General features: G+C 33.6%; 1 protein-coding gene across 3 annotated transcripts; it reads right to left on the bottom strand.

Annotated features, from left to right (window-relative positions):
- Positions 1-3,895: 3,895 nt before the first annotated feature.
- On the bottom strand, positions 3,896-20,488 carry mfsd12a (major facilitator superfamily domain containing 12a). 3 transcript variants are annotated; one of them, XM_056475198.1, is made up of 12 exons: positions 19,951-20,488; positions 17,896-18,106; positions 17,647-17,773; positions 15,347-15,550; positions 12,629-12,721; positions 12,430-12,522; positions 10,453-10,623; positions 8,975-9,069; positions 8,755-8,885; positions 8,590-8,640; positions 8,417-8,509; positions 5,171-5,261 (listed from the first exon to the last, which is right to left on the bottom strand). In XM_056475198.1, exons 1-11 carry the CDS (start codon positions 20,219-20,221, stop codon positions 8,463-8,465), a joined length of 1,494 nt encoding a protein of 497 aa, XP_056331173.1. In that variant the 5' UTR covers positions 20,222-20,488; the 3' UTR covers positions 5,171-5,261; positions 8,417-8,462. The 3 variants fall into 3 exon arrangements, with proteins under 3 accessions (XP_056331165.1, XP_056331181.1, XP_056331173.1); XM_056475190.1 differs by lacking the exon at positions 8,417-8,509 and having other exon boundaries at positions 3,896-5,261; positions 19,951-20,486; XM_056475206.1 differs by lacking the exons at positions 8,417-8,509; positions 8,590-8,640 and having other exon boundaries at positions 3,896-5,261; positions 19,951-20,484.
- Between the last annotated feature and the right edge of the window lie 2,130 nt (positions 20,489-22,618).

Genomic DNA, 22,618 nt, shown 5'->3' with positions numbered 1-22,618 from the left:
ATAAATTATGAAAGCAACACAGTGAAATTTTCAAAGCTTCTCCAAAATCTATGCACTTAGCCCTTGAACACACTACAATAAACCTCATGCATTTTCAAGTATTTCCAGCACCCATGAGAACCGGTGGACTGTGTCATAATAAAAGCTCTGCTGCTTTTGTGTCATGTTGCACTCGTCTCTATTCACCAATGAGGTACACGCACAGCAAGTGTTTCTCAGCCACTGACAAAACTTTAGGTTTATGTGATGATTTTTTTACATTGATGTTGTAATGTATTGAAAATATAATTACTTAAATAGACTTAAGCATTCTTTTGGTTGTTCAAGCATAAAATGAGATAAAAACATCATAAAAATCTGCAGGCAAGTGCTGAAAGTCCATTGAAAATACTAGGGTAAAATAAATTTCCATATTTTAAAGACATGGCCCAGAACAATGGAATTTGATGCAGTTCGGTCTGAGACCCACTTTATATTTTATAGTAATCAAGCAGTGAAGATCACTGATTTTTAAAGAAATCAGATGTTGCGATTTTGTAAAGGCATGAGTTCACCAGAAGAAATTGTGCTGGCTTACTGAAAAAAAAAATCTGTAAAGAAAATCTGAACTTGTCCATCACTATAAATGTAAAATTACTATATTGTATACAGTTGAAGTCAGAATTATTAGCCCCCCTTTGAATTTTTTTTTTATATTTCCCAACTGATGTTTAACAGAGCAAGGAATGTTTCACAGCATGTCTGACAATATTTTTTTCTTCTAGAGAAAATCTTATTTGTTTTATTTAGGCTAGTATAAAAGCAGTTTTTATTTTCTTAAAAACATTTTAAGGTGAAAATAATTAGCCCCTTTAAGCTATATATTTTTTTCTATAGCCTACAGAACAAACCATCGTTATACAACACCTTGCCTTATTACCCTAACCTGCCTAGTTAACCTATTTAAGCCTTTAAATGTCACTTTAAGCTGTATAGAAATGTCTTGAAAAATATCTAGTAAAATATTATTTACTGTCATCATGGCAAACATAAAATAAATCAGTTATTAAAAATGAGTTATTAAAACTATTATGTTTAGAAATGTGTTGAAAAAAATCTTCTCTCCATTAAAAAGACATTGGGGGGAAAAAAAAACAGGGCTACTAATAATTCTGACTTCAATATATATATATATATATATATATATATATATATATATATATATATATATATATATATATATATATATATATATATATATATATATATAGGTGTGTAAATTATCTGTTTTATACATTTTCTTTTTCCATTGTAGTTTAGTTTAGAAAGACTTCCAGATCTTCAGGGAATCTTGTGTGGTTTTAGAAAGCATATTACATATACACTGGCTGATCTACAAGACAACATGCAAATAAAGTATATAAAAATGGTTTCTTTTAGATTTTGTCTTCATTGCAAACACATTTGTGACTAATGAGGAGCAGATTATGGCATGATTCTGGTTTAAATTAAACAGCAGGCATTAAGAGCTGTGGGAGGCACACACTAATGTCTTTTCTATGTTTTACAAGAGTTTTTTTATGTTTATCAGAAATACAGCACTTGTTATGCAATAATAAAACTATGCATTTTCACAAATGAACACAAATCAGAGTCCAAAAATACTGCAGTTTTCGCTGGAAGTGTTCATAATCTTCCTGAAAATAGGCTTCCTGTATACTGACAGTAACTTCCACACAACATGCTTGTTGCTTAAAACTCAAACACAAGAAAGGTGTGCATTGTACAGTGTTTCTGAAACGATCTATTATTATTACACAATAACATAATGGATACTTCACAGTGGTTTCTATAAATGCTGTTCCAATTAGCGATAATTGCCCTTTAATAGGATACAGCTGAGCGTATGCTTTTGATTTATGTCCTAAGCCTCAAAACAATGATGTTATTAATAAATATTTGGGTGGGATTTCCCCCGTGGGCATTAGTGAGCAGTGTTGTACATGACAGGAGATGAATTGATCAGAGGTAGAACTCGAATGCTTTTCACATTCACAAATAAATGAACCCTAACTTTAGATAAGCAAAAATCCTATTATTCTCATTCTCAGCATACACTTTTACACGTTCAAAAGACAACACAGTATGTAGTGATAAAGACTATTTTTTCGATATCATTACAATAACTTTTTATACATTTTAGAAAAAGTTTAATTGCGTGAAACACCATGAAATGAATTGCCAGAATGATTATTGGACAACGGTTTCATTTCATTCATTCGATGAAGATGTATTCACCTCTTGGGTTCTTTTGCCACCTTGTGGACAAAAACATCATAGCAGGTAAATAAATTTGTCTAAAATTGTGAAATACACTCACCGGACACTTTATTAGGTACACCTGTCCAACTGCTCATTAACGCAAATTTCTAATCAGTCAATCACCTGGCAGCAACTCAATGCATTTAGTCATATAAACATGGTCACCATACTTGCCAACACTCCCGTTTTTCCCAGGAGTCTCCCGTATTTCAGACCCATCTCCCAGAACACTTCCGGAATTGAGTCTCGATTTCTGCTGCGACATTCGGATGGTAGGGTCAGAATTTGGTCAACAACATGAAAGCATGGGTCCATCCTGCCTTGTATCAACGATTCAGGCTGGTGGTGGTGGTGGTGTGGGGGATGTTTTCTTAGCACACTTTGGGCTCATTAGTACCAATTCAGCATCGTGTCAACACCACAGCCTACCTGAGTATTGTTGCTGACCGTGTCCATCCCTTTATGACCATAGCGTACCCATCTTCTGATGGCTAATTCCAACCTGATAATGCGCCATGTCATAAAGCTTAAATCATCTCAGACTGGTTTCCTGAACATGACAATGAGTTCACTGTACTCAAATGGCCTCCACAGTCACCAGAGCTCAATCCCACAAAGCACCTTTGGGATGTGGTGGAAAGAGAGATTCGCTTCATCAATGTGCAGCCGACAAATCTGCAGCAACTGGGAGATACTATCATGTCAATATGGACCAAAACCTCTGAGGAATATTTCCAGTGCCTTGTTGAATCTATGCCATAAAGTATTAAGGCAGTTCTGAAGGCAAAAGGGGTCCAACCCAGTACTAGTAATGTGTACCTAATAAAGTGGTTGGTAAGTGTATGTCAATTAGATTCTTATTTCACTGCATTGATTCAGTTTTTAGGCATTTAGCTGGGTTAGATATAATTATTTGTCTAGATTTATCAGACAGCAAGTAATTTTAGGTAAATAAGAATCTGATATTGGATAAGTTTCTTCTGGTATCCCTCAAGGCGCAGTATTTGGACCCTTCCATTTTATCCCATTGAGTCAGCTTTAAAGATTTATATTAACTGTCAATATACTGAGACCATATTGCCTGTATAATAAATCCATATCTTGGATAAAAATCATTGATAGCTAATCATTTTTATTGTTCGAATAGTGATAAAACAGAGGTTACACTTATTCACCAGCTCTATTTGTGTTTGATGTATTGCTGGTTTTGACAACAGAAAATGTTATTATTAATATTTCACTCACTAAGGCTGCATTTATTTGACCAAAAATAGAGTAAATGCAGTAATACTGTTAAAAAAAAAAAAAAAAAAAAAAAAAAAAACTCACAATTGTTTTTGTTTGTTTTGCTATTCTAGAAGCAAATTATTCATTAAATATGCTTTTTTACTTTCAGGATTTTTTTGGCAAAGTTAACTTATAATACATTAATATTTACAATTAAACATTAAGCAGAGCATAAAACAACTTTTGTAGCATTATAAGCATCTTTAAACTTACTTTTGGTCATTTTAATGCATAATTTTCCATTAAAAATCTGCAGTGTGTATTACTTGATTTCCGATTCAAGAATCTGATTCAGTTTTCCCAGACATTGTACAATTAAAAAAACACTTTTATTTAAAAGCTGTTTTGAACAAGACTTTAAATATAAAATGAAATACAAGTCTTTGATTTTACAAACATTCAGATAATTTGTTTAACTGATTCCACAATAAATTGACTGTATTTAAGTTTATTTATATGAGGAACAGCTTTTATGATGTGCGCTTTAAAAGCCTTGAGCATCACGCAAGATCAGGTGACCAGATGCAACGACTCACTCTGACACTGCATTCGTGCTAATCAGTAACTACTTACAATGTATCAAAGCAAGATACGGAAATGTCCGTTCATAAAGAACATTTATTCTGTTCAGAAAATGATATGAACAGAAATCATGTCAGACACGTCTTTCGTATGAAAACAATTATGTATATTTGAAAAAAAAAATAGCTAGTGGTTCCTGGGGAAAAAATTGCACATCATTTTGGAAAAATATAAAGAGTAGTTCACTTCCAGAATAATTGGTCACCATTGATTTCCACTTCCAGTTAATGGTCACCATCGACTTCCACTTCCAGTTGATGAACACCATTGACTTCCATAGTATGACAAATCCTATGTAAGTCAATGGTAACCAATAAATTTTCAGATACCAACATTTTTCAAAATATCTTCTTTTGGGTTTAACAGAAGAAGAAAAAAACAGATTGAGTGATAACAGAATCTCGTCCTCTTAATATACATCTTGAAATGGCAACACATGGCTTTTTGTCCTTGATTTAAAACATAATCTTCCCATTTTTCTTCCAAGAATTCCCTTAGATGTGTTCATTTAAAGCCTCTTCTGAAATGAAAGCATGCACTTTGCGTTGATAATTACATTAAAACCTCTGTAGTTTTGCAATCCGTTATGATAAGTGCTTTCTGTAAATAGATTCCCTTAAATTTCATGATTTAAATATCTGAACTCAATATATAATCATAAATAAAAACAATTGTCAAATAATAAAAATAACAACAATATAATAATGTTAGTCCCTTTATGAAGTGTGTCTATAAGACTGCTGGGTTTAGTGAAAACAAATAAATGCCATAACAAAAACAATTTCACCTAGATAATCTCAGCACATCTTTGGCTCTCAATGAACACGAGATGAAACCTGGATCTTGAAATTCCCTTATTTGTGAAGATATAAGTGCTGTATAGACTTAATTCGCAAACATTTGCCTGTGTGAAAGATTATTCTGGATCAAAACCTGATCTAACCTTCAAACCCTGTGATGGAAAAGTCAACCAAAGTGTCTCTGCATGGGATCTGAAGAGCCTCTACTGTGTGTTCAGTTGACTGAAGGCTGTTCGGAACTCTCTGAATCCTCTCGATCACTTTCCATCAGGCCAGCCACTTCAGGAAGATCTACAGAAACACAGCGTGGAGAAACACATTTTAGATGTGACAGGTTTAAAATACAAAAGAAACATTCCTTGTTTTTTTACAAAATTTCTTTCACCAAGGCCACATTAAATTGACCAGTAATTTAAAATATTTCAATTTAACAAGTTGGAATTAATTTAATAATCCTGGAGAAAATCAAAATCATGGTTTCCACAAAGGCATTCAGGAGCACTACAGTTTTTAACATTTATAATAACTGGAGATGTTCCTTAAATAAAAAGTCTCTATATTAGAATAAGGGCTGACGATATTAGAAGAACTGAACATTGCGCTATTTTGTTATTCTGCGATATAAATAGCGATAAGAATACAATTTTACCTGATGACTTGAATAGCTCTGTTTGGAAATAATTTCTAATTTTAGATTAATTCTCTATGGGAGTGTGCATCTGCATAAAATATAACGAACAATCTTCAAGCATAGCTAAATACAATAAAGAAAAAACCTAAATGTGTTTTTCCATGTTTTTCGAAAGAGTCTAACAAGTATTCAGGTATACAGTAACTCAATAATCAAGCATAAAAATAACACTGCATAGACTTTGTTGTATAAATAATCAATCAATATTAATGTTACAAACTACAATTACTTATGCATGAATGCTTTTAAAATCCTTATATAGTTAGAGACCATAGAAACGTGCAAGTGATAAGTTATAATCCAGACTCAAGGTTGTGGGTGTTGGCGATGTGACTATTGTGAATGATTACATTGTGATATGTATACTGAAACATCTTTTTGTGCGGCCCTAATTAGAATAACTTTAAAAGGATAATATGTTAAATACTGCTGAAAAAAATGTTGATTTGCAATCACAAAAGAAAGAATATTTTAAAAATACATTCAAATAGTTAAATTGTAACAATATTTCAAGATTACCATTTTACTGTATTTTATGAAGCCTTGGTGAGCAGAAGAGACTTCTTACAAAGCATTACTGATATGACATCAAAATAATTTTTTTGGAAAGGTAGCCTAAATGCATGAAATCAATATTTTATTAATTGCAATAAATAAATAAAATAAACAAGTAAATAAATAAATAAATAAATAAATAAATACTTTAAACCCTTGAGCATTCTTCAAGACATTTTTTTCTTTTGTTATTTGACTTTTTTGTGATCATTTTGGCTGTTAATGCACTTTTATTTAATCAGTTTTTACACAAGGTACAAAATAAAGTTCTTCTCATGACCTTCAGGACAACACATCCCCATTAAAACAACAATATTTAATCCCAGTGTCATTTAAACAACAAGTCATCATTTCTAGCAGGATTTCATTTTGTTGGCAAAGCTTCAAAATGCATTCATTCATTTCGCTTCGGCTTAGTCGCTTGATTTATCAGGGGTCACCACAGTGGAATGAACCGCCAACTTATCCAGCATACGTTTTACACAGCAGATTCCCCTTTCAGCTGCAACCCAGCACTGGGAAACACCCAAACACACATACACTAATTCACACACACATACACTATGGCCAATATAGTTTATTCAATTCACCTATACCGGATTTCTTTGGACTTCGGGGGAAACCGGGGGACCTGGAGGAAACCCACACTAACGCTGGGAGAACATGCAAACTCCACACAGAAATGCCAACTGGCTAAGCCGGGACTCGAACCAGCGACCTTGCTGTGAGGTGACAGCGCTAACCACTGAGCCACAGTGTCGCTTCAAAATGTATTACAATTATTAAAAGTTATTTTTAAGTTTGGCTTGTGGAACAATTGTTCAATTTTTTGTTTTCTGCTTTTGAGCAATGCAATTGATTTAAATGATGTTCCTATACTTATGGCTTTGTATGGACATAGATATCAGTTTTTCTCTGCATATACTGTGAAATTTGCATGCGTATGAGCATCACTTTTGTTTTGCTTATTTTTTCAATGTAACATTGCAGACAAAAAGAATGTTTCTAATCAGTGACTTATCCAAGAATCTAATGAAAAATACATCTGTGTATCCTTTAGTATTTGAGAAAATGAGTTTTTGTTTTGTTAACTATTTTACCTTTTTTATAAAAACATTAAGCAAACATTATATAAACAATCTGTAAATAAAATTTATTATTAAAATGAACACATTTTTCATAGTTATCAGGACTAAGAAATCTAGGTCAGTCAAAGTGTACAAATTATTATATAAAATATTAATATTAATGCATTATTAAAATTCTAATGAATGCTTGTTAACATTAGTTAACATGAACAACTTTATTTTCATTAACTAACATTAACAAATACTGTAATAAAGTATTGTAAATAATTTGTTGAGTGATAGTAAATACATTACCTATCATTAACACAACCTTTTTGTAAAGCGTTATCAAATAATAATACATTAAATAGATAGTTGTATGATTTTGACACAAATGTACAGTGCTAAGCATACCTCATGAGTACACCCTTCACAAATCTCTCTTTTAAATTGATATTTTTAATAGGAAGCTGTACAATATTATATTTGTGCATATACATTTGTTTAGTCAGTACTGAAGCCATATCTGGAGCTTATCCAACAAAATAACTTACGATAACGGTCCAGAAACTAGTACACACAAAGTTATATGTTATAGAAAAATATTAAATACAAATTAAAAAAAGAGGAAAAATCAAGAGAAGCAAAAAAAAAAAAGTCAAATTTAAGTTGAAATTTTGTAGGTTGCAATTTACTTTTGCAATATTTTGCTTGAATTTAATTGTATTATCTTTCAATTTCTAAAGATGTTTGGTGACTAAAATATTATTTTAATAAATATATCTGTTTAATAAATCTGTTTTGTTTAAATGCTCCAAAATAAATTGCCTATATTCACTGAGAAATGGAAAAAATATTCATTTCTCAATATACTCAATTACGCTGGCACTATATTTGTCCTCTTTGACGCACAAGGGTTAAAGGGAGCATATCATATCATTCAATTTTTTATCATCAACATATAATACAATATTTCATTTATCGTAAACTTTTCATTTTCTTCACCCTCTTAACTACAATATTTAACAGACTCATATCCTATATTATTATCAATTCCTTAAGGGTTGGATTAGCTTTAAATTACTTCAAAGAATTATTTTAATCACCATTCATAATAAATCTGGTTTACACACATTCAAATTGATGTAGCTTGACTCTTTCACTCAAAAGAACAAGACGTCATGATATGACCCCTGGTTGATGATTGATGTTGTTTATAATTGTTTCTAAGGTGAAAAGAAAACAAAAATCACTTTTCGGTTCAGATTTTTGATTGTTAATTGAGAGGCTGACATGTGACCCTCACCCTTCGAGCCACTGCCGTTTATTGAACCGTTCATATGACCTCGCTTAGATACTGAAATACAAAACAACACATCAGCCATGAGGAGAATCAGTCATCGAGTAACACGATTAAACACAGCAGGTCAAAGAGGAAGTGCATGTGTAAAAGGAGTGTCGAGTGTCTTACAGTGCACAATCTTTATAGGCCAGATAAGGATCGTGCAGAGGCTCAGCGCTGCTAAAACGGCCACTCCACCGCTGACGATGACCATGACATAGTGGTAATACCACACACAGGCTGGACAGCAGACCATTGTGCTGGATGAGAGAAAACACACACATTAAATAATCAAAAGCGCATTTCTCTTATGCATCCATGCAAGTAAGCAGGCAAAATATACACTTACCGGCAAGGGTGTAGCGTCTGAATGATCATCACTCCCAGACCATTGGCTACTTTGTCTGTAAAGCTCATCGCTCCATAAACAAAAGCCCCACTATGCTGTCAAGAGGAAAAGAAGTCAGACATTTGAACATTCATAAAACTAGTCAGTCTGAAGTAGGCATATGATGGTCACGGTATCAATCAAACACCCTGTATAATCATGATATTGACCTAAGCTGCATAAAAAGAGGTTTTATTTTAAGAGGAAAACGAACTCTACATTTGTGTATAGGGCTTTATTGTACACAAATGCTCATGGTTACCATATTTTAAGCATTTTCATAAGGATATTAAAAGTACAATGCTGTAAGACTTTCCAATAAGCTCTCATTGGTTAGGGTTAGTTAAATGTAGGGCTGCACAATATATTGTTTCAGCATCAATATTGCAATGTGCACATCTGCAATAGTCACGTCGCAGGATCTGCAATGTCATAATAGGATTAATATAACACAACCTAATCTAATAGTAAAAATGTTATTTGTATGTGTTTTTAAGGCCTGTGACAGGAAGAGGTCCAGCAAAATTAACCCATTTTGGCATATAAGGTTTCCCACTTTAACACAGATGAATTGTGTTTACTGAGTTTCTGAAACCATCAAGCCCTGTTTTATTTTATCTTTGTTCTATTGTCTTCCTCTGTGACTTAATTGATCTTATTTTGTATAGTTTGAATTTTATGCAGACGCACTTGCTACAAAATCACCCTAATCAATGTCAAGGCAACCTTATTGTAAAGCGTGAGCAAAAAAGGATTGTACTTTTGATTATTGGCATTTTATAGCATTTTACAACAGGGTTCCTGCAGGTTCCATCAAGTCAAGTTTAAGAGCTTTTAAGACCTTTTTAAGACCATCATGAATACAAATTTAGACTTGTACAGAGCTAAACACTAAGGAGTTTTTCTAGTGGCCCAGTTGTTGTTGTTTTTTTGCTTGCCACATCAGCAACAAAAAAAAATTTAACTTAGTCATTTCTTAGCCACGTATTTTAATGTGTCAAAACAAGAAAACTACTTGTATATACATTTCTTCAACATGTTTCTTTTTTTTAGCAATGTTAAAACTGTATTTCTTAATTAATATAATACAATATAATAATATCTTGTATATAAATTATAATATATGTTAAAAATATATATATTACACACTGGTATATATAAATATCTACAGTATAAAATGACTGTTGGTGATTGGATGGATGTTGGACTGATTGGGTAGCTTTACTTGGACAGAGGAAAATTAAGACCCGTTTAAAATGTTTTAAGACCTAGAACAGAATAATTCAGTGAATTTAACTTTTTAAGGCCTAAAATTTTGCTTTTGAATTTTCGAAGACCCCGCGGACAACCTGTACAAGTTCAATCGTGCATTACTATTAAAGTGTGTAACACACAGACAAAAACATTTGTTTGATAGCACGTGCTTGATCAACACTTACTGTCTGATCTCCTATGAGTTCAGCTGTCATGGCAAGAGACATGACCAGGATGGTGGCAGAGCCCACTCCCAGCAGCACCGCTGCCCCATACACCTTATCCCCCATGTGTGTGTCCAGCAGCACCCAATAGGAGAATGCCAGAATCAGCAGCAGACCCAGAAAATAGGTCATCTATTATTGAGAAACAAGAATAACGATATTAATCCAAATCCTTTGTTGGAAAAGACCAGTGAATCTCAAGTAGATTGATAAATTACGGGAATTTTGTGTGAGAAATAACAAAAGGAGGGAGGGTGGCAGGAGATGGGTCTGAAATACAAGAGACTCCCAGGAAAAACGGGAGTGTTGGCAGGTACGGTCCCTGGGTAAATTAAAACTGATAAATGTAAATTGGAATAAAACAAATTAAACTATATTTTACACTAAAAATAAAAGACACATAATTAAATTAATAAATGAATCTGTTAATACATGTAAACGGCTTTATAAAAACTAAATATCTTCCAAATAATATTTAAAGCCCATTTATAATGTTAATTTTAACAGTACAGTATAGTACAGTCCTTTATAAATTCTTTTTACAATCAGCTATTCAGATGCCTTTTACATTTTATTATATTTGAAGGCCCAAGGGATCGGAACCATTGAAAACCCCTGCACTACTGGATTCTGTAAATTAGAATCAAACAAAAATGAAAATAAAACTATATCAAAGGGTCTTCTTCACTTACATCGTTGTGAACAGAATGAGACTTTGAAGCAAAAAAAATAATTTTAAAAGACAAAAAAGGCCTTTGTGTTTTTCATATTCTCATAATCCAAATAAATGTATACATTTTTCATACCAATTGTGAAATAGTGTGCCAGTTATGTTCAGCATTTTTACTTGGAATAAAACAGGAAGTATTAAAACGTGATGCTGGTAAATCTGTCAAAAGGGCAACTTTATATTTTGTTCTCTTTTTCACAAGTTTTTTGCACTACTGCCTAAAAAAACTGCTCATCAGATAGGTATCCACTACCTTATTTTGAAATGTGGAAGCAAGTTATTATTTCTGTGAAGGTTTTAAAATTACAAGTCATTTGCCACTATGGGTGAATAAAAAACTACAAACAAGTTTGACACTGACAGCACACAAAAAATTTAATCTTATGATAATTAAATACCAGTTTGCAACATAAAGATAAAGATAACATAAAGATAACATAAGAGCCGTTTTGAATGGCTAAAACGAATGGCAGTGAATGAAACCGGAAGTCTCTGCACATTTAAAGGGATAGTTCAACCAAAAATACTTTTTTCTGTTGAATGCAAAAGAATATATTTTTAAGAATGTTGGAAACCAGTAACTCCCATAGTAAGAAAAACAAATACTATGGAAGTAAAAAAAAAGTTGGCTCAACTTAAAATTGTAAGGCAACTTGCTGCACACCTTTTTTGAGCTGACTCAACTTTTAAACCAAGCACTCCACTTGACTCAATTTAAGTTAAGTCAACTAAAAAAGCTCTGCAGTAAATTCTCTTAAAACTTTTAGTCAAGTCAACTCGAGTTAACAGTGCCAGGTTTCCAACATTTTTCAAAATAACTATAAAATAAAAAATGTTTTGTTCAACAGGAAAAAGAAAAACTTATTTGTGAAAAGTGAAGGTCAAGTAGAAGACAGAATTTTCAGTTTTTGATTAACTACAGTATCCCTTTAAATTTCACTCCCTCTCTTTCTTGGAAAAAAAAGTGGATATGACCCTCCATTTGTGTATCTGCAAGTCATAAACTCTAAGCTGAAAGAAAAAAAAATCATGTCTCCTCAATGAAAATTACGACTTTATGACAGTGTTCATATGTGTGCTTGACTCATAAACATGATCACACTTACAGCATATGAGACAGCAATAATGACTGCTATCTCTAGAATGTTAAATAATGGAAACATGGGAGATATTTCGACCATGGGACACAAATGTACATTAATACTCACACATTTGCCTATAAGCTTGCTGACAGGCTTCATAATAAAAGAGGAAGCAAAGCCACTCAGGAACATGACCAGAGGAATAGTGGCTATGTAATTCTGCAAGAAACAAGGCACAGGACAATCAGAGATCACAGCCTTTATTTCTTTCTTTTGTACTTGGTTGTTGAATTAAAAATAGAGGGAAATATTCCTTCTGTCTTACCTTTGGCAGCAGTAGTGTGTAGGTGAGATACATGGATATGTATGTTTGTGACAGGTTTACTATCAGTCTGGTGGACATATAAAGCAATGCAACCTGAGTAAAAAAGCAGAGTTTAGAGAAGATTTGAACTCAGATTGTTACTAAATGTTTCTCAACAGATTGTTACTAAATGTAGTGTGCGATTAAGTGAATACTTTGTAGGCTGAGAGTTTAACCACAAAAGACTAAAGATCACATTACATGACAAACCACTGAAGAGTCATGGCTTTCACACAACAGTCTAGAGTGATAGTGTGATACTTTTTGGTACAAAATATATATTACAATATAAAAAATTCTGGGATTTTCACTAGATGCCTTGAACAGTTATATTTGGAAAATATACAGTTGAAGTCAAAATTATTAGCCCTCCTTTGAATTTTTTTTCTATTTTTAAATATTTCCCAAATGATGTTTAACAGAGCAAGGAAATTTTCAGAGTACGTCTGATAATATTTTTTCTTCTGGAGAAAGTCTTATTTGTTTTATTTCGGCTAGAATTAATAAAAAAAAAAACATTTGGGGGTCAAAATTATTAGCCCCTTTAAGCTATATTTTTTCGATAGTCTACAGAACAAATCATTGCTATACAATAACTTGCCTAATTACCCTGACCTGCCTAGTTAACCTAATTAACCTAGTTAAGCCTTTAAATGTCACTAAGCTGTATAGAAGTGTCCTGAAAAATATCTAGTCAAATATTATTTACTGTCATCATGACAAAAATAAAATAAATTAGCTATTAAAAACAAAAATGAGTTATCAAAACTATTATGTTTAGAAAAGTGTAAAAAAAAATCTCTCAGTTAAACAGAAATTGAGGGAAAAAATAAAAATAATTCTGACTTCAATTGTATATCACCTGGGGTCCATTTAAAATATCAGCATAAGTGAAAACTCAGAGTATGTTAACCCTGAAATGAGGGAAAACTCTGGGTTTTCTGTTTCAGAATGTCAAATCAGTTTCTAAAAGCGAGGTAACTCTTCTGAACTTTTTCTTCAGAAAATCCAGAGTTTGTTTCACTCTCCTCTCTCTTTTTGAAGCAGAAGCTGTTTAAAACCACAATTTATTTAGACACACTACATAAAAGCTTTTCTTATTAGGTATTTGATCATTTTTAAAATACAAATATTTAAAAATTCCTAAAATAAGATGCCATTTCGTTATCAGGAAATGATATTAGACATTTAATCTTCTTTTACTTTAATAAAAAAATAAATAAAACTGTCAGTGTGGTGAAAATATTATTAATAAAAATCTGAAACATAAGAATGTCAATTACCAAGCACAATTTTACAGTAGAGCTGTCTTCAAATTTCATACAAAGTTATATACGACACCATTTCAGTGGTGTAGGTAGTAAAGTGATTAGCACAGAGAATTCACTTATAACAGGATTGAACAGGTTTGAGAGCAGGTCGCTCTCCTCAATATTCCAGTCTAAAGTAACGTTAGAATTTTATTTGCACTAACTGTAAAAAGGATCTATCACTAAAAATCTATACCTGCTGCCAAATTTCTAACCATGTTGGCAGACCATTTGCAATAAATAAGGGAAAAAAACACTTAAATTATTATTTTGTCATAAAACAATAAAAATCAATAGCCTTTAAATTCAATAACTTACCATTCTGAAAGTTTTCTGAATGTGATATTATAACATTAAGAATTAAACTTGTCTAGTTTCTTTTTGATGGATGCTCTTGCCATGGTGAAACATAATATCAAAGTTACATTGATCATTGATAATGGCTTTCATAGCTGTGGTGTCCAAGCTTAACTCAGAGTCAGACTACTCAAAAGACTGAACTGACACTATTCAGCTGATCTGAAACCCACAAGTCAGAGTTTTCCCATCTCAGAGTAACTCAACTCAGAGCTTGGGTTTAAACTTACAGTAGTTGCTTCCTTATTGGAAACAGACGCCTGAAATAAAATTTTAAAAACATTATTTGTGGAATTTACTATCAATTTTTAAGGTGAAACCCCGTTTAACTTAAAATTTGAAATGTGCTGTTTTTTTTTTTAAATGTCCCTTTACCCAAGTTTTTATATGTGAATTAAATAATAAATAAAACAATCGTGATTTTATCGTGATTGTTACTATAAATAATATTTTGCACAAAGTATACAAAATAAACATACCATAATATGACAGCTGTACAGTAAAAGTAATGCATTTTATTTAAATGTAAAACTGCAGTACTAATATTTATGCCTACAAATGCACTTAACCACAGTATCTCAATATCAATGTCCCATTAAATCCACCAAGCATTATATGCACTACGTATGCACCGTATCTAGCAAATCAACTTTATAAATTTATTTTCCATTAAACACCAGAGTTTGATTAACCACATGTTGTTTTGACAAAAACAATAATCATAAAGGTAATAACAATTTTTACTATATCAGCATCCACAACGACAAACAATAATGTTATATTTATTATACACATATGAAACTATATAGCCTGCCATTTTAGTTGATTAAATTAAATAAGAATGCTATGTGATTGTCTGTCAGTGCTTTTACGGTTATCCAAAATAGGACAGTGATTCCAATACAGTAAATTCCAGCAGTGATTTGTCTTGTCATGATTGTTATAGATGTGGTGTGGAATCCTTTATTCCCACAGGATTGGAGCTATTATTAAAACTTTGATTATTACTAACTTGGTAGAACGAGGGCTGTGTGAGCCAGTTATTCCAGTGCAGCAGATTTGCTGGAGGAGCCACAGTGGTGTTGTTAATAAGTGGCTGCCTTTCCCCTGGACTGGACCCATCCTCCTCCTGACGAGGACGGCCCTTCTCCCGTGTGCCCAGGTGAAACAGCAGCGTGAACACAGCTCCGATTCCCACTACAATGAGACTCAGACTCTGAGGGTGAAGAGATATTCCTGCATGAAGCTTATTAGAGCCATTAAGACCAGGCTTGTATTATGACTTACTAGGTAAATGTCAACAGAAAATGAAAAGGTTGGTCCATAAAAATAAATTTTTCTCTATACAAATTATAATCTATATAAATGTAACAACAAGAATAAGGGAAAAAAACATGTTCTAATTTGTACTTCTTTAAAAAAATATATATATATAAAATATAAAGTGATCAAATTAAAATGTTGCTACATGTGACCTAAGACTAGAGAATACACAAGACAGGTCACTCATATACTGAAGTTTTGAAGGGGGAAAAGTGTAACGGTCAATGTGGCGAATGTTGTATGGCAAATGTGCTAGTGCAGGAGCTAATCATCATTCGCTACAGACAGACTCTGGGGGAGAAGCTCGGACCAGACGTGTGCTTTTACGACAAAAAACACGCTGGAATCTCAGCGAATACTTCCTTTACAGACATAAGAAATATATACAAATAAAGCTTGAAATCTGTACTTTTAAATGAACCAACTACACTTGAAACAAAAGTTTTTTTGGTTTTGTAATCTGTATGAAACAAACGCGAGGTACAGTCCATCCTGTCAAAAGCACATCACATAAGAGCAGCAACAACTTAAACGGCCCACAAACTAGTAAACAAAAAGTTGCTGTCATTTCTGGAAGAGAATCCCCGTCAGACCAAGCTGTGAATTACTTCAAAAGAGCAGCACCGTCTGACAAAGCATTATCCAGAGGATGATGATGTGTAACACGGCCATAAATGAGGTTGGTGTCGTGATCTCGTTCCTTTCGAGTGCACATGCGCATTAGCTTGGGCAACCTGAAAAAAATGCTGATTTTGTTTGATTCGATGTTTAGAAAAACAACACATCTGGCAGTTGTTGTTTATTTTTACTGGTGGTTCCAAATATGTAATGTAATTGTAAGCCTGGCAAACAGTTTTGGAGAATTTGATGTTTCCCTACATCAAATTGAGCATACATTTGATGCCTGAGCATACTGCCCGAGAGGCATTTCAAAGATGGTCGCCAAGTGAAAATTACTTGCCTTAAAGGGACTTTGATGTGACCCTGGAACACAAACTAAGTCTTATTGCGTGGAAATATTTGTAGGAACAGCTAACAACATAATGCTAGAAAAATTATTAATTGTTTTATTTTTTTAAATTCTAATATTCTAGTAGGCGACGCAGTGGCGCAGTAGGTAGTGCTGTCGCTTCACAGCAAGAAGGTCGCTGGTTCGAGTTTTGGCTGGGTCAGTTGGCGTTACTGTGCGGAGTTTGCATGTTCTCCCTGCGTTCGCGTAGGTTTCCTCTAGGTGCTCCGGTTTCCCCCACAGTCCAAAGACATGTGGTACAGGTGAATTGGGTAGGCTAAATTGTCCGTAGTGTATGAGTGGGAGTGAGTGTGTATGGATGTTTCCCAGAGATGGGTGGCAGCTGAAAGGGCATCCGCTGCGTAAAACATATGCTAGATAAGTTGGCGGTTCATTCCGCTGTGGCGACCCCAGATTAATAAAGGGACTAAGCCGAAAAGAAAATTAATGAATAATATTCAAGTATACATAAATGTATCAAAACTGAATTTTTGTTATGTAATATGCATTGCTAAGAACTTAATTTGGTCAACTTTTAAACCAATTTTCTCAAAATTCAGATTTTTTAACTGCAAGATTCCTGATTTTCAAACAGTTTTACAGTATCTTGGAAAAATATTGTTTTATTATAACAAACCAAACATAAAAGAAAGTTTATTTATTCAGCCTTGACATTTTAATCTCAATAAAAGACCGACCCTTATTGTTTTGTGGTCCAGAGCCACATTTTAAATAATAATACAATAAAAATACTCTTGATACAAATTTGCAAAACTATCGTATTCAATAGCTGCAATCCGTTTATAGATACCAATATTAGTCATTTATACTTGACAGAAACTCATTCAGGTGTGAATCATATGGAAAATGAATAAATTATAACAAAAACAGTATTCGTGGGTGAACTACACCTTTAAATGTAGATATGCTGTAAGGACCAAATGTTCAGTACAGCACAATAAAAAAAGCAGAGCACTCACTCTGAAAACCGGGATGTCAACCGGACCGAGGTTATCCATAACAGCAGGATCATCTCCTTCCTGGAAATGAAACAACAGCCATGCCACTGCATACACTGTGATGTTGGCTATCACCGTAAAGGCATACCTGACAGACACAATCAAAATGTCATTAAAAAATACATCATTTCGCTCACTGCAGGCAAAGTCCTCCAAACCGGCATCACAAGAGCAGTTAATCATTACACATGCAGAGATGCATGACCTTACCTGTATGCAGTGAGCTCCACTTTCTCATGCTCACACGACACCAGCTCAGGAATGAGGGACAGATGGGAAATCTGGGTGGCCGCCCATCCAAACTGGAAGATGATGATGAAGGGGGCGAAGTAGGTGACACTGACCCACTGTGGAGTGTTTAGATCACAGCCAAGGCACTGGTTAAATATGAAGGGGAATGATAGGAGGACGCTGATGGTCCCTATATAAAAAAATAAGTAGTATGTGAGGATGTAGATCACATCTGATAAAATACGTAGCTATAGTTTACACAAAAATGTCACTCCCTTGTGCTCTTTATTTACTCTCCTTCATGTAAAATATTTTCTTCAGTAGGACAATAAGGAGGATTTTAAGCTTAGATTGTGGTCATTGGTGATTCTTAAAATTCAAGTCTATGGCTAACGCCAATTTGAGGGTCTACAAACTAGGCATGGACCGATTCTGACGGTATGATAACCTTGGATAAATATATCACAGATTGACGGTATCGTGATTACTGCTCTAAAATAGGTTCTTTTTAAATGTCTGGGTAAAAAAACTAAAACTTTTTTCCCCTTTGAAAACAATATATTTTATTTTGAGAAACATTTAAAATATTTAGGAACAGTAAACATGTCAGGCTACATAATTTAAATGAATCACTGATTTCTGCCGTCTTCATTTGTTTCAAAAACACAGATTTCTTTACAATTTAAAACAGCATCTTTGGATATATTTTCTGTTGGAGATAGTGTTGTCCTAAAAAAAAAAATTTTAAAAACGTAAATAAAAAAGCTTACATTTACCATAGATGGTTTGGTGGTTTTAAAATCTTGACTTTGCCAAACCGTGGTACACCTAGAAAATGGTTATCATGCCATGCCTGCCACAAACATATGAAGGCAAAACGAAATAAATACCAGTAGACAATACATTCAGGTCTTATGATGTGAAATCTTCAGTCTGTGAAAGAAACTGAACATTATTTATAACACTATCACTGAGCTTATTCACAACTGTTGAATTATGTTGGATTACAGTGCATTTGCAACAGAAATTACATGTTATATTGTCCAATAAAATTGTACTTGTGAATATTCTGGATGCTGCAACCTATACATGTAGCAGTAAACACGCAGCATCAACTCACAGACTGTTGTAAATATACTCAGGATGCTGGGGGTTAAAAGTAATAGTTCTCTAAATAATGTTCAGCTTCTTGCCTAGACCGATCACTCACATCTTATCTTAAGAAATCAATGTTTCATCAGGAGTCACAGGTATTCATTTTGTTTTGTCTGTATTTGTTCATTTTAACATTAAAGTGCAGCTAGCTGGTGATTTCTGTATGACCAGAGGGTGAGGAAAGTAACAGGATTTTTGGGTGAACTCCAGAAAACACAGAGCATTCACCTAAAGCTTCCATTTGGTTCCTATGTGGGCTATTTTTAAGGAACCAAATAAGAAAGCCCTGGAAATGCTTAACATGTATACATTTTAATAACTGAAAGAACCTAAAAGAAAACGTTCAGGAAACGTTGTCCTAACCTAGAAGGAACGTTCTATGCAAGGCTTCCAGGCTAAAAAACCGAGGCTAATGAAAATAGTTAGCTGGGACCATCTCTTCAAAAAAAAACTGTTCACTAAAAAAAGAAAAGAAACTTTGTCAGCATTAACTCATGAAAAATGTGCAGCCAAAGCGATTTTTAAGTCCTAACATCCTACTTTTGAAAGTCACAGGTCTGATATGGGAAAAGTCACGTGTCTCTCTTTAAAGGAATAAATCATCCAGAGATGAAAATTTACTCCCTCTCAAATGGTTCCAAACCTTTATGATTTTCTTTCTTCTGTTGAACACAAAATAAGTTAATTTAAAGAAACCTGAAACACTAATACTACAAAATTAATGTTTACAGGTTTCCAAACACTCTTCAAAGTATATTATTTTATGTTTAACAGAAGAAAGAAACCCACAAATGTTTTGAACCACTTAAGTCTGCGAGTAACTGCTGAGTAAACTATAATTTTTGGGTGAACTATCCCTTTAAGTACGACGTCACTCACCGACTAGATGCCATGTCTTCCTCTTTCCGTAGGTGCCGCAGCCGGGCGTCCGGTCAGACTCGTAGCCGATGAGCGGTGTACAAACCCCGTCCGCTATCTGCCCCACCAGTAGCAGCACCCCCGCGTATGTGTTCTCAAAGCCGAGCACTGAATGGTAAAACACCAGCAGGTATGTAAACCACATAGAGGCGCACAGGTCGTTGAGAAAATGCCCCACTGAGTAACTCAAGCGCCTGATTACGGGCAGAGAGGCTTCGGAGGAGTCCGGCATGATGAAGGCGACACACTGAACCCCCGGCCAGCTAGAAATGTCTATTCCCTTTAATCCAGCTCAGCATATTGTGTCCTCTCCGGCTTCCTCCTCGCCGCAGGGACAGCAATAACGAGTCTGTGTGGAGTTCAAGGCTCCGGGTCCCTCATCTTCTGTACCTGCCGCCGTCAGATGCTCTGGATTTTTGGTCAGCTGACTTGTAAATGTGTGACGATGGAGGAGGCGCGAACTGACATTTCAGCACTCTCTTTAATCAGTTGACCGCTAGCTCCGATTTTTCAATCTCGGAAGAATTATATGCAGCGATGGTGTCACATCCGATGTAAAATATTGTTTGAAAAATATCAAAATGTAAAAGGTTATCGACTTGATTCGTTTTTTGCTGAAAGCACGTGATCTGTGACGCGCGATGTTTTGTTTGTCTGATAACACGTGACTTCTTCAACGCGTGTCCGGTTCAAAAGGAGCGGGATTTCATTCGTTATTTTTCCTCTATACATTAGTGTTTCATTTTTGATAATTATTAATTTTTCAATATTTAATATGAAACCCAATATAACGCATATAAACTATAGTCGCAGTCAGGGATGGGCAGTATTTATGATACACGTATTTCAAATACAAAATAGTATTTTGTCATTTGTATTTAATAGGGTTTATGAAAATGTATAATATTAATATTTAATATTATATTAATATTTTGCTTCAAAATACTTCAGTCTTGTATTTTAGTAGTTTCAAAACACTGTAAAATACTTTGAAAGAAGTCTACATGATGACTACAAATGCGGCCGCTGATTGGTACTTTCAGTTATTTGCCTAGGCTTGAGATCAGAACAGAAATTTTATATTGAAGGGGGTCAATGTTTGGAGTATGGAAGGAAGTTATGCATCACATCATGGCGATACCTACAATACTTCACTGGCTGTTTAAATTCCCAGTAGTACAGTTAATGAGGAAAGTTGTCTGCTTAAAGATATCAAAGTGGGACAATAAATGAAACACTAACATTTAATAATACAGCAATTCAGTCCCTACAGACTAGTCAAAAATACCTGACTCTGGTTAAACGGCATCAGCAGGATATATATGAAGAGTTTATTTGCAAAAATTGATAATTCCATTTTGTCATTTTGAGATATCACGATTTTATGTTGTGCATTGAAGAAATTATATGGATATTCCATATGGAAATGACTAAAACTGAGTTTTTTAGTTTTTAGAAATCATACACATTAAGTAGGCCTATTGAAGAGTTCAATCGCAAAAAAAAAATGATTTACGAAAAATTATGTGGAAAAAAAAATGTGAAAAAATTAAACACTTCATATATCACCCTTTTAAAATATAAGAATGTTAAGAGGTTGAATAATCATTATTCAAAGATTATATCAATTTTACTGCCCACACAATGGGTGGAGACATTGAGCAGGGCTTTCTGTATGAAATTTGTAAAAATATATACTAAATGAATAAAAAACAAATAAAAAAAATGTAGATATCTACTCATATACAGTAAGAGTATAGGTGAACAAGTTGGCAGAGAAGGCTAAATCGTGCTCTGAAAAAAGCTTTGGCTATCAAATATGGTTTACTTCACATTTAACAGTGAAGGGATTGATCAAACAGGCCTATTCATGGAAGGTTTGCAACGAAGGTTTCTGATTACTTGTAAAAGTAATTTGTAGTATTTTAAAATACAACACAGTATTTTATTTTGATACATTTGTGGCTGCTGTATTTTGTTTTGTATTTTGATACACCTATAAAGGAGGTATTTGGTCTTTTATTTTAAAATACATTTCAATGTATTTTTGCCCTTCCCTGGTCACAGGCATGACTATAAATTTGAAATATAAATATTAATTATTCGACTAAATCTTTAATTTTTTTTTATAAAATAGCCTAAAGTCAGTTTTTCAGCAAAACTACAGCATTCCATTCACAAAATGATAAGGATTGTATGTATGAAGACTGTCTGAGGTATTTTGAAGGATTGATTCTGTGACATTATTAGTAGGCTACAGCTGGAAACTAAAACAATGCAGCACGAGTATTAATTGCCGAAACAAGGAGACCTGAAAGACAATGCATTGTCTAATAATAATGTAATCTCCAGTTTTCTATCTTTTAGATGTCATTGACCTCAATATAGGAAAACAAATTATTATTTGGAAACCTTTTAGTTCATAAAAAAAAAAAAAGAAAAAAAAGAAGTTCACCAATTGTAGTACTGTTTTCTTTTACACATCTTAACATTACATTAGTGTTCAATTTTTTTGTTAAATTTATTTTATATTATTTCTATTTTTCAATATTTAATATGAAACCTTAAAAAACGCATATGAAATATAGTCACAGGCATGACTATAAATTTGAAATTCTACCACCACTAA

This window comes from Danio aesculapii, chromosome 2 (assembly GCF_903798145.1).
Source record: "Danio aesculapii chromosome 2, fDanAes4.1, whole genome shotgun sequence".
NCBI lineage: Eukaryota > Metazoa > Chordata > Actinopteri > Cypriniformes > Danionidae > Danio > Danio aesculapii.
The sequence above is the reverse complement of the archived record's forward strand: the minus strand, read 5'-3'. Positions and strand labels throughout refer to the sequence as shown.

Bases quoted from the DNA above. Each gene is read 5' to 3' on its own strand.
- mfsd12a (XM_056475190.1), bottom strand. From the start codon at position 20,221: ATGCCGGACTCCTCCGAAGCCTCTCTGCCCGTAATCAGGCGCTTGAGT. The intron at 18,107-19,950 runs GTGAGTGACGTC...TTTTTTATATAG, and splicing joins GAAGACATGGCATCTAGTCG to GGACCATCAGCGTCCTCCTA. The intron at 8,886-8,974 runs GTAAGTGTATAT...TCTCTCATCCAG, and splicing joins CAGACGCTACACCCTTGCCG to CACAATGGTCTGCTGTCCAG.